Source organism: Salvia hispanica, chromosome 6 (genome assembly GCF_029641045.1).
Source record: "Salvia hispanica isolate PSC_SH4W2 chromosome 6, Shi_PSC_v1, whole genome shotgun sequence".
Classification (NCBI taxonomy): domain Eukaryota; kingdom Viridiplantae; phylum Streptophyta; class Magnoliopsida; order Lamiales; family Lamiaceae; genus Salvia; species Salvia hispanica.
The window spans coordinates 11,375,614-11,394,418 of NC_142697.1; the positions used below are offsets into that span (position 1 = coordinate 11,375,614).

An 18,805-nucleotide genomic window follows, 5' to 3' on the forward strand; every position below is an offset into this window, starting at 1 on the left:
CCTTATAACACCAAATAATATTTTGACAAAAATAAAAGAAGTTTAGTGAATAAAGCCCACCTCGACTGCTTAGATTTCAAGTACGTTTCTCTTTTTCGTTATCCGGCTTCGCAACCGAGGTTTCACCTTTTTAATCACATATGTACATATCAAGTATTAGTCCCAACATAAATTCCTAAATCATGCATGCCTCACGTTCTCCCTTTTTCCCATCGATTCATTTTATTATCACTAATCAAAATCAAGTCATGATCATCATATAAATTCCATTCGCACCTTAATTCTAGATCTATCATCAACATATATTACACAAGAGTATTTTGCCAACATACACACAACACACAACACACACGCACACACACACCCGCCACACACACGCACGCACACATGTGAAGGACCTGGCAGCGGAAGCGCACACAAAAATCAATTACAAATAATTCAGATCTATTTAGCGGATTAATTAGGGTTTAGGGTTTAGCCATTATACCTTGATGATTCTCCAAAGAATCGAAGATGGCTAGCGACTTCTCCACGTGAAGATCTTTAGTACAAAACCACAAATCTTCTGTCTGGTTCCCGGACTGTAAACTGATATCAGGGTGGGCTAATCTCACCATAATACTAGGACTTAAATAAAGAAGACAGAAGAAATCCTTTTGTGAATAGGTGAAGAATTCGAAAATCTCCTCAGCTGGATCAAAGATCTTTCAACGCTCCTACTAAAATAAAAAACCGTGCTTCTATCAGGAGTTTGTCGATCGATGGCCTATTTATGCTATTTCTGGGGCTCCTAACCACCAATCACCAATCAGGCAAATCAGACATTCCTCCACCGATCAGACCCTTGGCTTCGACCGGAAAAGAAGTTTATTGGAAGGTTAGCAGCTGTTCTCCTGAAGGTCTTCTACTCCGGACGTGTTCTGGCTTTAGCGTTCCACTCTATAGCGATCGTGCCCTACAACAAGCAACGGAGGAGCGCACTAGAATTCGAAAATCTCCTCAGCTGGAGAGAGAGGAATTTTCGAAAATTATGAGGAAAAATAATAATGTGTTCTTTCTGTCTCCTTTATTCTCCTATTTATAATAAGTCACATATTGGGCCCAGACAGGGATCTATGGAAGGCTTTGGATATGGGCTCCTCCAATTAGCTTTTTACTAATTAAATTAAACCCAATTTAATATAAGCTTAAAATTGGAATATTACGAGCAGCCACTACAGAAGTAATACTGCACTCCCCATCCAAATCCGAAATTACAAGTACTTCGGGTTTCCAAAAATTAATATTTATTTCCCGCGCTTAAGATAGAAACATCCATTAATTATATTGTCTGCTATGGACTTAATTAATTAATATCTTATTTATTCCAAGAGAGGACTCAGCAAGAAAATCTTATTTATTATTCATAGAGTAATTAAACTCCAACTAGCTAGGTTCCGAATAATAAAACCTTATTTCAAGCTTCTCTTGAGGATGTTATCAAACGAGACTCACCTCGCGCACGATTCAACATAATAGCAATCCTAGCACCGCTAGATATTAATCACCACTACCCAATATACCAGGCTTATTGGGTTGCGAAAAACCCGCACCATTTAGTAAGTCAAAGTAGTGCATAATCAATACTATATGCTCAATGCTAACGTACATTGATTAAGAAATAATATACGAGACCTTGTCTTTCAGTAGATAGCATAAAGACTGTCTCGCTGTTAGATCCTTTCAGTGCTATACCACACCAACGTCATCTTATTTCAGTAAGGCTTAGAAATAATCGGACTGACATTGCAACCTTTCACGATAGGTAGTCTAAGCCTATCTAGGTTGTGAAATTATTCTTTTTCTTTGTTTAGAACTGACCGTGTTACCTTAAAGTGAACGACGCCCACAACCGGTCTACTAAAACAAAGACTTAGACTTTGTTAAGTTACTTATACATTTAAACATGTAATAAACATCCATTAAATGTAAAACATAACAACATTATAACAAAAATAATCTGTTTATTCCATTGGAAAATAAAATAAGAGTTTCAACAGTATTCAATCACTCGAAAGGTGATTTCTAGTATACAAACTCTAACAACATGCACACATATATTCCACATCTCCTTTATCCCACTTTCTCTCAATAAAGATGCATGAGGGTTCAAGAATACCGATTAATCGGTTAGAAGAAGAAGAAGAATTAATATTAAAAATACCTTTTCTTGAGAAAAACGAACGGTAGAAACGAAGTAAAGACTTGGTTCTTCAAAAATCTTGAAGCTCAAACTCTAATTCTTCTCAAAGGATGGAGGATTAATGGAGAAAAGTAGAAGAAAATTGAGAGAATGTGATGAGAGAGAGGGGGCGTGTAATATGGAGTAGGGGGCGAAAATTTTAGGGTCTAGGGTTGGGTTTTTGCTCTTATATAGGCTTCAATAAAATCTTTAGGTAATTAAATAGAATATTTGGAAAGATTTCATTCTCCACAATTAAATAAATAAATATTTTGGAGTAGGGGAGAAGAAATAACAAAAATGGACTAGGGTATCAAGGCATGTAGTTTTCGAAAATTATGGCTTCAATATAGCCAAGATTTTGTTTTGGTATATTTTCCGGAGTAGAATAAAATATCACGGAGCAACAATAAAAATAAAAATTCTCCCATTGATGAAGGGAAAATAGGCGTGTAATTTGCCTTTTAAATAAGGAACGGATTTTGAATATTAACTAAAATAAGATATGGCAAGATCTTTTTGAGGTATGGTAAGGTTTACTAGAATATTTGATTTTAGGTATGGAAGGAAATCAATAAGGAATCAATTAAACAAGTAAAATAATATTTCCTTCCCAACATAGGTGATTTTCGAAAATCACCTAGGCACTAAGGGGGTCGATTTTCTCATAAAAAGGAATAATTGGGTTTTGGATTTAATTTGGATAAATATCCCAAGAATTAAATTAAATCCGGAAAAATAGGATTTTCACAAATAAAAGGAAGGGGTTTCGAGAATTTCAAATGAATAAAGGTGGTGTAGCCTTTATGGAAATTTCTTAATATTCTCACTCACCCTTAAACAAATAATTCACCACATAAATCACCTTTAATTCAAATATTCACATGCCACGTCATATAATCAACAAGTTTGACTTTTCAAACTTCCAACGCAAAAACCCTAAACTCGACTAGGTCATAATTTCGTTCCTCAATTAATTTCACGTTTCCTGAGTCATAAATTAAGGAATTAAATTTTTGGCTGTAAAATTAGGGTTCGAAAAAGTTGGGGTGTTACACCGCGTGAATAAGGGATTTGTAGTGGGAGGCTGTTGTGGGAACCTTTGGTTTTTGGTCTTACAGTTAGAGCATCTCCAACAAGGAAGGATAAATAAAAAAGATATATCATTTATATACCTCATCAAAAAGTGAAATATACATTTCTTAAAAGAAACATACTCCAAAGGAAAAAGGTATATTTATAGGTAAATGATTTTTTAAACATAAAATAATAATACAAAATGCATTAAAAAACATGAAGTGTGATACCTTCTCAAATACCTTCTCCCTTGAAGAATGGTTTTTCATGAAAAGAAGGCAAATATGGTAGTTATAAAATTTTACCTCTCCACACCTCTTCATTGAGAGCATCTCCAAGGGGAGAGGTAAAAGTTATATAACTACCATATTTACCTTTTTTTCATGAAAAATCATTCTCCAAGGGGAGAGGTAAATGGAGAAGTATTATACATTTTCCCATTTTGAAGATGTATCTTTACCTCTCCATTAATGGAGAGGTAAAATTTTATAACTACCATATTTGTCTTCTTTTCATGAAAAACCATTCTCCAAGGGAGAAGGTATTTGAGAAGGTATCACACTTTATGTTTTTTAATGCATTTTGTACTATTATTTTATGCTTAAATAATCATTTACCTTTCTATATACATTTTTCCTTTGGAGTATGTTTCTTTTTGGAAGGGTATATTTCACTTTTTGAGGAGGTATATGGATGATATACCTCTTTTATTTACCCTTCCTTGTTGAAGATGCTCTGATGGAGAGGTAAAGATACCTCTTCAAAATGGAAAAAGGTATAATACCTTCTCAAATACCTCTCCCATTGGAGAAAGATTTTTAATGAAAAAAAGGTAAATATGGTAGTTATATAACTTTACCTCTCCATTTACCTCTCCCCTTGGAGATGTTCTTAAAACGACTGTGGTTCTTGTGGTGTGCGAGAAAGCTCATGTGTTGGTGTGAATGTTGTCGTGGTAATTTGAGGTTTCATCTCATGTGGCCTCAAGTGTGGATGAAGATATAGGGTTTTCGATGTGCTAAGCTTGACAGATTGTGATATGTATGTCTACTTCCCTTGGTGTAAATCGGCTCCAGCAAATCGGAGTTGGCTGGATATTGTGGGTCGAATATCAAAGGATCTGCAGTTGTACTCGGTGCAACCTGGGCCACCTTAATATTGAGTTTACTAATTTGTTCCGGTTCCTATATCATTTGTATTTCTTGTGTCTTGAAATTACTAACAGTTTGCAATTGTGTTTTAGGATAATTCTCTTGAGACTAACTTTTGTTTAGATCTTTTTCTTTCTTGATTTGTTTTGTGAGGGTTGGTCGCCTCAGTGTTAGTAGGGATAGCCGCATTGTATCAAACATTTGGTTGTCCTGTAGCCACGTTGTATATCAAACACTCGGTTGATCTATGCCTAACAACTACGGTTGTGTTTTACCCTGAAAGTTGGTATTTTGTCCAAAGAAAATACTCTCTCTGTCCCATTAGAAATGAAACGTTTTACTTTTTAGTTTCTTCCATTAAAAATGAAACATTTCTAAAAATGGAAACAATACTTTATTTACTTTTTCTTCTCTCTTACTTTACTCTCTCTTCATTAACTCACAAAACAACACTACCTAAAATCCTGTGCCGAAAAGCAAATGTTGCATATTTAATGGGAAAGAGTAAGTATAATGAGAAGTCGGCTTTATCCCACCGAGTAGTTGGCTTATGCAGGTTCTTCCAGAAAACTCACAATCCGAGCAATTGTTGGGTTGGATCACTGAATGGTTGGAAACCCAATTGGTTAATAGTCATCTTGTGTTCTTTATTTTGAGTCTAACTTCGCCTTATATATTTTGGGCATATTTCCTTCACAATCTCAACACAATGATCAAAATACCATTAAGGGCATCCATAGTAGTGGACTTAAAACTCGCCCCAAAATCTACCACCACTCATATTTTTTTTCCATCAGCCCCAAAATCCGCCACAACATTTTTCACCCTGTTTTAAAAATTAAAATTAGTGAATACAATAAACTAGAAAAAAAAGTACAAAGAGGAACAAACTAGAAATAAATAGCAAGAAACAAACTTCAGCAAAATTAATTTCTTTGATCATATCTCGTTGGAGTTGAGCATGGGTTTGCTCCTCACGCATTTTAGCCTATTGAAGAATAAACTCCTAAAATTAGAACGGTGCACCCTGATGTTACGGCTCATTGGCTACATCGGAGCTAGGTCCAGCATCCTCATCCCCGACTATTATGTTATACATAATGATGTATACATACATTATAATAGACATACAAAATTTGTACGAAAAACACATCGGGCCTTTCACTATTGCGTAGCGTGATTCAGCACAACAAATGTCCGCTTGACATACTTTCGTGCAGCCTCTTTCCTTTGAGCAAATAAAACGCTCTTCTACTTAGTTGGGAAAGTAATCAACTTCACAAATAGGGGCCACCTCGGGTATATGTCATCAGCAAAGTAGTACCACATACTCATTCCGTCCATGAAAAATAGAGCACTATGAATGGCACGAGTTTTAATGTAGAATTGGTAAACTAAGAGAGAATGGAAAAAAGTAAGAGAGAAGTAGTGTTAGTGAAATGTGAGGTTCATATTATTAGTAAGAGATAAGGAAAAAAAAGTAAGAGAGAAGTTGTTGAAAACTTTCCTTTTTTGGAATGTGTTCTATTTTTTGTGGACAACCAAAAATGGCAAATGTGATCTATTTTTCGTGGACGCAGGGAGTATAACATAGTTGGGTCTTTGCTGTGAATTCGATGGTCAGGGCTCTACCATTGCATTGTTTGTTGACATTGATATCGTTGTTAGAAATGGCCACATTGAAGTAAGCATGACATATCCAAAGTCGTTTGTCAACAACGGCTTCGAGAATAATCGTCGGGTGGGTTCCTCTGTTTACATGGTCGCAAAAAAAAATTCAAGCCCAAAGCATTCAATCAATACTTCCTTGTGTCCCCAAAAATCCGAGAGTCATGTCGTGCAAATTCATCAGGGGTTGGACATCGGCAGCGGTCCCCTTTTGCAAATATGTATCACGGAATGCCTCCACAACTCCACAAAAAAATTTCTTCAAGCACTCGCGCCCTAGTTGTACTTGTATCAGCGACATGGATATACTCATCAAATTGATCTGTTGTGCCTCCATAAGCCAACTGCTTAACTGCAGTCGTGCACTTCTGCATCGTCGAGAGTCCGAGTCTACTGGCATCGGGACAATATTGGAGGTAATCTTCACGTCTCGCCAACGTTTTTGCAATGTGTAAGAAAAGGGAACAACACATTCTGAAACGACAATGAAAAACTTCTTCGCCTTACTATGGTTCGTCAGCAAAGTAGTCTGCGACTAGCCGTTCGGCAGCCACGATATGCTCTTGGAACACGAATTCCTACTGGTGGATTAACCTAGGTAACTGTTGTTTTCATTGTTGCAATACCCTCTCGTTATATTATTGACCATATTCCAACATGAACTGGTCTAAATAATCCAAAAATTCGTCGGTGGATCCATTTGGAAATAGAAGTGAATATAGAATAGAGAAATAAATGAGATGAGAAGAGATTGGAGTAAAGGGATGATGAAATGAGGTGTGAAGTGGTGTATCTATAGAGTACAAATCATGAATATAATATTTTTTAAAAATAAAATTTGAGGCGGAACCACGCGCAATAGCTTCGCGGCAACCGCTGTGCCCAAGAGAAGACTACTCGGACCCCATTCGCCATTCCATCTACAATAGTGTCGCAAAATCCGCCAGATGCGACCGAGCAACGGTGCTATTGCGCATGCCCTGACAAGCTTAATTCAAGCAATAAGAAGTCAAAACATGTCAAGCCAATACCCTAAAATAGTTAAAAATCTGTATGGATGAACGCTTGATACGAGAATTCGCAACTAGCTACTTTTCTGACGGAAGAGGAAAGCTTGATACGAGAATTTAGCAAAATGCGATTAGAAGTGATAAGGGCACCCGAAACAGTGGAAGGGCGAATTGCCACTTTGGTAGTTAAACCAGATCTGAAAATGAGAATCGTTGCAGCGCAACGGATGGATGCGGAACTAGAGGAAATCCGAATTGAAGTGAGAATCGGTGAATCCGAAAAATTTAGTGAGGAGTCCGACAATGCCCTCACCTTTGAAGGAAGACTGTGCGTACCAAACAACGAAGAACTTAAGAACGAAATCATGAGTGAAGCTCATGAAACTTCATACACTGCTCACCCTGGAAGCACGAAGATGTATCAAGACTTGAAGAAGTCCTTTTGGTGGAACGGCATGAAGAGGGATATCGCGGCATTTGTGGAACGTTGCTTAGCCTGCCAACAGGTGAAGGCATTACATCAACGACCGCATGGAAAATTACAACCATTAGAGATACCCTAGTGGAAATGGGAGCACATCGCCATGGATTTTGTGACGGCCTTGCCGAGGACCCTAAATGGGAACACCGCAATCTGGGTTATTATAGATCGACTTACCAAGTGTGCACACTTCATACCAATTCCAGTAACCCATGGATCGAGCAAGCTGGCTCGGATTTACATAAAGGAGATCGTGCGATTGCACGGAGTCCCAGTGACAATTACGTCCGATCGTGACCCGAAGTTCACATCAAAATTTTGGATTAGTCTACAGCGCGAGCTTGGAACACGATTGAATTTTAGCACGGCGTTTCACCCGCAATTCGATGGGAATCCGTACTACCGCTGATTGAATTTGCTTAGCTTCCAAGCAACAATCAACATGGCGCCATATGAAGCCTTATACATAAGAAAATGTTGATCACCGCTCTACTAGGATGAAGTTGCCGAGCGAAGGGTGCTAGGACCCGATGCAGTCGAAGAGATGATTGAAGTCGTTTGACAAATTCGTGGGAGGATAAAGGAAGCCCAGGACAGACAAAAGTCATACGCTGACGTCCGACGAACCGACTTACAATTTCAAGCCGGCGATAAGGTTTTTCTCAAAGTGTCCCCGTCGAAAGGGATAACGCGTTTTGGTGTTAAAGGGAAATTGAAACCGCGTTTTATCGGACCTTATGAAATTCTAGAAGAAATAGGACCCGTAGCCTATCGATTGGCGCTACCGCCAAGTCTTGGAAACGTGCACAACGTCTTTCACGTATCGCAGTTGCAGAAGTACGTGTTCGACCCGAAACACGTGATTCACTACGAAGAAGTCGCGTTGAATCCCGACTTGAGCTATGAAGAGAAACCCCAGATGATCTTGGACCGAAAGGTTCAGAATTTGAGAAATAAATCCATTGCTAGCGTGAAAGTACTATGGAGAAACCACGAATATGAAGAAGCCACGTGGGAGCTGGAGGACAAAATGATGGAACTGTACCCGGAACTCTTTCCATAAAGGTACCAAATTTCGGGACGAAATTTCTTTTAAGGGTGGTAGAATGTAACACCCCACTTTTTTGAACCCTAATTTTTGGGTTATAAAATTTTTGCATTAAATGCCTTAAATAATATGATATGTGGATTAATTGATGAGTGATTATTTGCATAGTTTTGTTATGACCTAATTGTGATTTGGAATTGAGATTGAGTTGAATAGTCAACTTATGGATTATATGACGTGGCTATTGAATAGTCAAAGATGTGGAAAATATGACGTGGCCGTTGAAAGGTCAATGTGTTGAGAAAATGAGGTAGAAGTAAAGAAATGATTGATTTTGTGTGAATACTTGATGCGGAGTAATATAATTGTGGTGAATTATTTTCCCAATGGTTGAGTGAGATTAAATAGGATTTTCATAAATATCCTACACATATTATTAGAATTTTCGACCCTACTATTTAATAGAGAAGGAATCATATTTTTCTTGGATTTAATTATTTACTTGGGATAATTATCCGAATTAAACCCAAAGTCCGATTATTCCTAATTTATTTCATAAATTTTCGGCCCCCATGATTTTCTTCAAGGAGATTATTTTATTCTATTATTTGATCCCTTGTTTATTCTCTTCCATAAATAAGTTCAAATATCCTAGCATATCTTGCCAAATCTAAGAAGATCTTGTCATATCCTAATTAAATTAGGATTTGAATTTAAATTCCTTGTGAGAGAGGCATAAAAATCGCCTATTTCCTTTTAATTGGAGATGATTTATTATTTTATTCTACTCCGTGAAATATTTGAATTAAATCATAGGCTAATTAAATAGCCAAAAATTCGAAACCCCATTATTTCTCCTAGCAAATCACGCCAACTTCAACCAACAAATCTCTTCCAAATCTTTATTTATTTAATTGTTGGATTATATCTTGCACTCTATAAATACATGAGAAATCCTAAACCCTAGCATCACAAAATCACGCCCCCACTCTCCCAAAATTTCAAAATCTCTCTCCCACTCTCTCCAAAATTTTCTTCTACTTTTCTCCAAGATTTCTTCATCAATTGAGAAGAATTCAAGTGGAAATTCAAGAATTTGTTGAAGAATCAATGCTATTACTTGTTTCTACCGTTCGTTCTATTGAAAAAGATATTTTCTATATTAATCTTTCTACCTCTACCGATCAATCGGTGTTCTTGAGTCTACATACATTTAGATTGAGTGAAGGGAAAATTAATGGATGAATGGGATGCATGTGAGTGTGTGTGCGTGTGTGTGTGTGTGAAAACCGTGTGTGTGTGTGTATGCATGCCTCGGCGTGCGTGCACGTGGGTACGTGTGCGTGTGATGTGTATGGTGAAACACTCATGCGTGACATATTTTGATGATAAATCTGGAGTTATAGTGCGAATAAAAGCGATATGATAATCGTACTTCGATTTTGAATAGTGATATTAAAACGTATTGATGGGAGAAAGGGAAAACGTTGGGAACATGCATGATTTTTGAATCAATAATTGAGACTGATTTGTGATACACATAACTGAAAGGTGATAACTCGCGCTCGCAGCGTGATAGCAAGGGGAAGAGAATACTTACAATCTAAGCCGTCGAGGTGGGCTTTCTTTTAAAATATGGACATTGTCCTAAATCGTTATTGATGAGAATGAAATCTGTGTTATCATGCCTTGATTTATTTTGTCGTGCCTATCCCTTGTGGCTATGCCACTATTGATATAAATCGAATTCGGATCCTTGTAGAGCCGCAAACTCTACTTGGGTTAGTGTACACCAATGTTAGACCGAGTGCTGGCGTATAGGTCGGCCGGTCTAGTGACCTGGATTGCGGCTGCAGTCCTTGTCGTGTAGAATGAGGATATGGTAAACGTCGATGAGAAAAATGGTTGCGCGACCGTGATTTTGGATAAATTATATATTGTGGTGCCTCGGGCCTTTCTAAAGATAAAACCCCGGTGGACACTTGAAAATGGCATGATAACTATATTTATGATAAAACTGTTTTCGGCATGAGTCCACTGAGTATGTTTATAGTACTCAGTCTTGCATGTGTTTCCCTATGTGTAGGTTGAGCGGTGACGAGCGGGTGGCGGTGTTGAGCAGGAAATAATAATATGATCTGTTTGAAACTTCGAGTGTCGTTGTGTCTTCATACATAGCTTCACTTTTCTCTTGATTGCTTCCGCTGAGATATGATACCTATGAGGGTTTGGTTGAGTTTGAACTATTTTATTTCGTTGGAATATTGAGACTTGATATGGACTTGATTATTTTGAAACCTTGTCATTTTGGGAACATTAATTACGATAGCCCATTTTTCGTTGTATTTCATTGCTAAAGCATTATTCTTCTCTTACTTCATTGTTCATTAAATGTTTTGGTAAAATCTCTTTAAATGAAACCCTAGCCTATGATCTTTGTTGCATTTAAGTCTTCCTAGATAGCGATCGTCATATTTATTATACCCTAAAATGGCGGGTTGTTACATGACGAGCTTTACCCACACAAAGATCAAATTCGAGTTAATAGTGAACAGATCAGAAGATTTGTGGTTGAGATCAATTGAAGACGGTGAGAGAATTCAACTCTTGAATTCTTACGGTACGTAGATTATATTAAAATTGCTTGGTAATTATATGCATATAAACATATTTCTAGTTTACAATCTGATAAAGTTATATTTAGATGTAAATCTTTCAATCAAACTAAATAAATTTCCGCTGCAAAACCAACACGGCTCTCCCATTTCCTCCACTCTTTATCGCATTCGTTCCAGTCGGACGATGCCTCGCGTCTTGGTTTACTCATTGCTCGTGCAAGCGGACCTGACGATTGTTTAATGTTCTTCTATCACTTCATTTGCAGTGGGATGGAGGGACTATATTATACTCCCTCCATCCCATAAAATCGGGATATTTGAGACGGCACGTAAATTAATGCATAATTGTTAAAGTAAGAGAGGGAATGAGAATAATAGTTAAAATAATATTAGTGGATAGTGGAACCCACGTAATAATTAGCAGTGACAGACCCAGAAAATCTTGATTCTAGAAATCGGAGTTGAACATATAATAATAATATATTATTTTATTATTATTATTATTATTATTATTATTATTATTATTTTATTATTATTATTATTATTATTATTATTATTATTATTATTATTATTATTAAAAATATATATATATGTTGTACCTTTTTAGTAGCTTTATAGTAGTAATTGAAGTAGCACTTGATTCTTATGACTTAAAAATTCTTCCATTAAAAATAGCAGCAAATATTTTTATTATAATAAAATTCAAAGATATTACTATTTTATATAAATTAAAAAAAAAAAAAACAAAGCTTATGTACTAAAATTAAACAATACCATTACAGACACAGTTTATATCAATAAATAAAGATGATAAAATGAGTAAAATTAAAGATATCCAATTTTAATAGTTTAGTAGAAAATTAGTATGCCTAAGTGGCTGCAGCCGGCACAAAATTGGAAGAACAAACATGTTTGAGTTTAGGGATAAAATGTCAATAATAAAAAGGATAACTCTATGGGGAGAATGAAAATATGTTATTTTTACATAGTAGATGAAAAAGAAAAGTATTCTATTTTTATTGGACGGAGAGTGTATTAATTAAAAATTAATGTAGTTAAAAGAGTATTGGTATATATAAAATAGTCAAAGAAACGAGAACCACCCCCTTGCAAGTGGACCGTTCATCATTGTATGATTTCACGACACTCTTTACTTGACACCCATTACGCGCAGCCCCCACAACGCGTTACGCATTCGTGGTGTTTCCGCGGGACATGACCTCTCGTGTTGCCAGAAGCGGAGTTACGTAGGAATCTAGAGGGACCATGAACCCCTAGCAATTTCAAATTTTAGTTTGTCCTATAACTTTTAAAAATGTCCATGATCCCCTAGATTTGACCAAACTTTGTGGGTTATTTTCTTCTATTTTCCCATATTGACGGCTGCATTACCGTTTTTGTGACATTGTCGGCTCTTTCAACAACAGTTGATTTTAACGAGAACCACAATATATATCACTCTTACTTTTATATATCAATCTCTAATTATTTCTCTCGCATTATTCATTTATCTCGCATCCTCTTAATTTCGCCACTACTTCCAACAACACTAACAAAAAAAATTGCCCCAACATTAATATCTTGGCTCTGCGTGTTGCAGAAGCCCTTGTGGTCCAATATTTTGCCGATGTTCTTGTTACAGAAAGTTGGCCTTAAAAATTAGGAAAGCATTGCAAAGGGCCAATTCTAAGAAATTAAATGGACCCATCCCATTGTTTTGCTTCCAATTGACTCCAAATAATAATTGAAAGGTTGATAGAAATAACAGCGACATAAATGCGAAAATTGATGGATCAGTCAGTTATGAAATGAAAAAGAAATCACAGCAGCAAAATTGTACGGCAACTATTGAAAAAGTGTGGTGGTATTTAATTTTTTTTTTTTACTGCAATCTCTAAAATTTCACATGTAATTAATCGTTCCATTTTGTGCAGAGTGGGTTGCCCACTTGTATACTCATCTTCGAATCAGAAGAAAACTGATAATCCATTTTTATGAATATTATTTTCAGTGGTACACACAATGGATTTTTTACAAACCAGACCAGACCAGACCAAACTAGACAGTTTAGGAATTGACAGTCAAATAAAAACCTGAATTTTGCAGCTGTCTCAAATACTTCGTTAAAACCTGTCCTAAAACTCAGTATATTACGTAATCGCTTAGTATTATTGCAATTTTACATCAATATTTTTTTGAAGAGTGGTTCCATTTTGATTTGACTAGCTACTGACATATCTGAAAAACGGTCTTGCCATTCTTAGAACTCATCTTCTCATATTCCTGATTTAGCAGTATTCCTGTGTTGGTTTAGTATTTGTTTATTTTTGCATGCAGTAGTTATAATCCAGCACCTTCTATTGCTACATCTTTAGGAAAACGAATCTACACTAATTCACGAAATGACTAGGGAATTGATTTGACCATGACATGATATTTACAAGCTGATTTCGTGTGACCAAAGCTATTTTGTATATACTGATTCTATACCATAACAAATTTCAAAACTTAAGTTATACTCTCCCTCTGTTCGTGGAGTCATTTTGTCATTTTGTCATTTTGGTACGTTCCAAAGTAGTGAAGTCATTTCTCTATTCAGTAAAAGTCAACATATTTCTTCTCACTTACTTAATATCTCTTATTTATTCTCTCTTCATCCTCTATCTTTTTTATTTTCTATTTTATTTTTCATTTTACTTAGTCTACTTAACACAATTTTTATTAATCTTCCTGCCGAAAATAAATACCTCCACTAACTATGGAATGAAGGGAGTATGTATCCAAAATCGATCCACATAGTAAATACATGGGAGTAGAGGGGCTAAAGTGAAATAAATAAGAAAAGTACTACCATGTAAAAGTGTTGATTGAGCGCCCATACTGCACAATGGTGGGAACTAATATGGGCTCTTTTTATACAAATTTATATAGAAAGTATAAGCTGATAAGAGACAAAAATAGCATTGGTACTATGATAATCCCTAGTTTTAGCTATCAAGGTATAAGGAATGGCCGAATGGGCACCACGACATATGGACACGCATATACACTTTTAGCCACAAAGTTACGTACTCACGAGTTAGAGAAGGAAAATACGAACCCATATTTCTGGCTACTTTTACACCCACGCCCTTCTATTGGATCCGGATCTCGAACAAGTACAAATTAAATTCTCATTCTTGAATCCAGATGGTGTATCTTTTTAACACATCAAGTTTAATTCACTTTCTCCGTCTAAAAAGAAAATAGACAGTTTTACTATTTTGGGTTGTATCTCAAAATTAGACAAAATCTAAATATAAAAAAAAAATTAACAAATAATAATCTTACATGACCAAGTAGTTAGTTCGGCCTGGCATTAACATTCTAGTTGGACACAGACCAGAGTTTGGGCTAATTGAAATAAACATTGCAATGGGCTTATATTAGTACCCCAATTTGGGCCCAAGCACATTGTATAATTTATCTCTTTTGCAATAGATGGGATTATAAAATTAGATTAATTATAAAGAAAACAACCACACAAAAGACTAATTCCAGAAATTCCTCTGATAAACCATAATAAGAAAAAATTTGGCAAAATAGTTCAAACCCAAAAAAGCCGCTGATAAAAGTAGAAAAAACAACTTAACCATTTCCCCAGCAAAGATGTTCCTCGAAACTTATTAAAACAGGAGTCTAGCGACGATGAAAATGAGCACACAATAGTACATAAATGCAACAAACTAGTTATGTTATGCTCTCTCCTTTCAACCGAGAAAATCAAAGGGAAGCCTCATTAACTGAATCTAGTACTTGTAGTCCTTGACGTGGAGGCTTTCAGAAGCACCCTCGCTCAAGGGGCTGTCGCCCTGGTACGTTCCAAGTGTCGCTTCCGAGTTGGCCTTGCACCTTGTAAGCAATGCAGCCTGAGCCTTTCCAACATTCTCCACCTTGCCGGCCCACGCCTTGAGGGTGCTCTGTTGTAGAGCACGTCCAAACGAGAAAGACAGGGTCCATGGCTTCTTCGTCTTGAGCTTGTTCATCGCGTTGAGGTTGCGGGTGGCCTCTTCCTCACTCTGTCCACCAGACAAGAAAACGACAGCCGGGACGGCAGGGGGCATTGTTCGTTGCAAGGCACGGACAGTGTACTCAGCAACCACCTCAGGGGTGACCTTGGGAGCATCAGAGCCAGGGGTGACCATGTTTGGCTTCAACAATGTTCCCTCCAACAGGACGTGGTGGTCATTGAGGGCCTTGTAGCAAGCAGCAAGAACACGCTCTGTCACCTCAGCACACTTGTTGATGTCGTGGGGGCCATCGACAAGGATCTCGGGCTCAACAATTGGCACCAAGCCATTCTCCTGGCAGATGATGGCATAGCGGGCCAGACCATTGGCATTGTCATTGATAGCAAGCTGTGATGGCTCATTGGCACCAATCTTCAGCACAGCCCTCCATTTAGCAAAACGGGCACCAGCAGCATAGTATTGTTGGCAACGCTGGGCTAGGCCATCAAGACCTTGGGTGGTGGTCTCGCCGTTGGTTCCAGCAAGCTCAACTGTACCCTTGTCGACCTTGATACCAGGAAGAACACCACCCTCCTTCAACACATCAACAAAGGGCTTGCCTACGAGTATACAAACATATATGTGAGATAATTTATTTAATCCTCTTTCAACAGAAAAATAGCCATTCCAATATGATTAACTGATTTCATAGTCTTAGAAAAAAATATGCATTTACCAGCAGCAGTTTTCTGGTAGAGAGTCTCCTCAAAAAGGATCACACCACTCAGGTATTGAAGGGCACCAGGGGCGCAAAAAAGAAGTTCACGTAGAGCCCTCCTGTTTTCCTCAACATTCTCAACATTGATGCTTGATAAGCGCTTGCCAATTGTTCCAGTAGATTCATCAGCAGCAAGAATACCCTTTCCAGGGGTACCAATGTATGCAGCATTGGCAATAAGCTCATCTGCAAATCAAACATAGTTTAAATAATGTGGGAGATGAACATGTAAACCAACAAAATATCCCCAAACGAAAAACTTAAATCAGGCCATAACATGTCGAAAGATTAAGGTATCCCAATTCAACCTACAAGGTTCCTAGGGCAGATCCAAACAATTGAAGAAATGTAGATATACAACAGCATCTAGACTAGTTAGATAACCAAATTTAGCAGCAGCAGCAGCATTTAAAGGAAATCATGAATCGATTAACATAAAACCAACACCATTAAGAATAAGTTCGCTTAACATAAAACCAACACTAACAATCATGTAATACTAGTATGTTTGCTAAAAAGATGATAAACATACAAAAATCATCGAAAGTCACAAAATTCACGATAGCAGCCTACTTCGGATCAAAGAACAAAAACAAGTTTAAAGGAACAATAACAACAAATTAGAGATCAAAAGCAACTATATCTAAAGCTTCGGATCGTCGAAAAGACGCTGGTAAAAAGCACACCTTCGTAACTAATAAAGCATGAATCAACTATAAACATAGATCGTGACAATATTTAAGCAATTAGAGTAAAAAATAATCGATACTCAGTTGAATCCACTTCGCACCATCAGATTATCTACAACTGAACACAACATCGGACTACACAGAGTAGTATACCATCAGATTTAAAGGAAAATTTTCAGAAAATAGCGTAGAATTTCAGATCTGATAGATAAATCGACAAAACGAATAAAATTAGCATAATTATCTTAGATCCCTTAATAAAAACCAAATTGGTACTAAAACGGTGTTTAGAAAGTTCAAAAAAGCAGCATAGGCTGAAAATCTTACCAGCGTACTTTCCGCGGTAGGCAGTCATGGTTGCAGATTCAATATGTTGAGAGAAGAACAAGAGGAAGATGCAGAGACTGAAATGAGACTTGGGTGTGAATAAGGTGGGTGGGGGTAGGGGTTTTTATAACAACAAAGGGGTTTTGGGGTTGATACATCGATTTATTCGCACCCTTCTTCGACCCCTCCTCCAAGAAAACTCCTTTCATTTATGATTTATTTCCTCTTTTACTATATTGCCCATCTTATATTTTGGGCCTTTTATATAGTCCATCTTTTAATTAGTTTTTTCATCCCAAAAATAAATAATACTAGTATATAAAAAAAAATTATAACGTTTTTGACTTACTGTTAATTTAGGGCATTATATATTAAATGTACTTCATTACTTATTCGACTAATATTTTTTCTCTAAAAAACTAATTCAAGTATTATATGGAGTATTATGATAGTCTATAGATAATTTGTAGAGGACCTATTAAGTTAATATTGAGTGATTATATGTAATTTTGCAGTGGATCTATTAAACTAATATTGATACTGACTGATGAAATGTAATACTATTATTATCTACAACAACGAAAAAAAATGCACAAGTAGGAGGAGGATATCATAATCCATTTCTATCAAATCTACATCACTCAAATATTCTAATTTTTTGTTCACAAAAACAAGATATTGCTTTCTTTTTTTATGCTGTGGAGTTATTCTTATGCTCTATCTTAAACAATTGGAACAAATGATATAATAAATGCTACTTTCCAAATGAAGTTGGACATCGACGTGTTCGTGAGCTTTATTCTCAAAAATTATTAATTGAAAATTGCCACCTTCTTGATTTAATTAATGAGTAACACAACCTGTGATGGGCTTGCCTGATACAGCCGGCCCAATTTGGTTATGAGGGTTATTTTTGTAATTAAAGGGGGAAATAGTATGCGCCAGTTGTTTGGTGAGAGGGTCAAAAACAGCAAATGGGAAAAAAGGGTGGCCCCACATCACGAGGCCGTTTTACTTTTGCTTGAGCCACCTAACAAACCTGCTTATCCCAAATGCCGGTTATGATGCTTGGTATATTCCATTTAAATTTGCATACTATATAATTTAATTTTTGGGTAACAAAATTTCAGTAAAACTAACAACGGTACAGTATGCGAAAAATTTAATTATTTTCATGGTGACAAATAAGTGAGAGGAAGCGTTTGATCTACTCGGCATGTTCAGTATGAAAATACTATTATTAAGTGTACTCTCTTAGTCTCATAACTAATTAATCCTAGTTAAGTTAGCGTCGTATTAATTTTATAATATTTCAATTAAATTAAGTTATTTTAATTTTTTATAAAAAAATAAATTATATAATTATTCTTATTACATTTTTCTCCTTTATCTCTCATACTTAATTCTTTCTTTTATTTTATTTTATTTTAATTAATTAAACTTAATTATTGATCCCTGTGATTAAAAGAATGGATATTGACACTGAGACCAAGGAATGTAATCAAATGCAAACTCTAAATGTTGTACAAACTCCAAACTATGATTTGGACCGTCAGAAAATGTCAATATATAACAAAATAATAGCAACATATGTCAACACAATTCAACGGATGATGTTGTGTTTACATTATATTGACATTAAAATATTGAAATTTTACACTATGTTGACATTGTGTTGACACTTTGTTGAAAAGTTTGGAGTTTGTACAATATATGAGTTTGTATTTTAACTTTTCAACACAATGTCA

General features: G+C 36.3%; 1 protein-coding gene across 1 annotated transcript; it reads right to left on the reverse strand.

Moving 5' to 3' along the window:
* Window positions 1-14,882: 14,882 nt before the first annotated feature.
* LOC125205687 (fructose-bisphosphate aldolase 1, cytoplasmic) lies at window positions 14,883-17,217 on the reverse strand. Its single transcript, XM_048104755.2, has 3 exons — window positions 17,058-17,217; window positions 16,000-16,227; window positions 14,883-15,883 (listed from the first exon to the last, which is right to left on the reverse strand). Exons 1-3 carry the CDS (start codon window positions 17,083-17,085, stop codon window positions 15,063-15,065), a joined length of 1,077 nt encoding a protein of 358 aa, XP_047960712.1. The 5' UTR covers window positions 17,086-17,217; the 3' UTR covers window positions 14,883-15,062.
* Window positions 17,218-18,805: the final 1,588 nt, after the last annotated feature.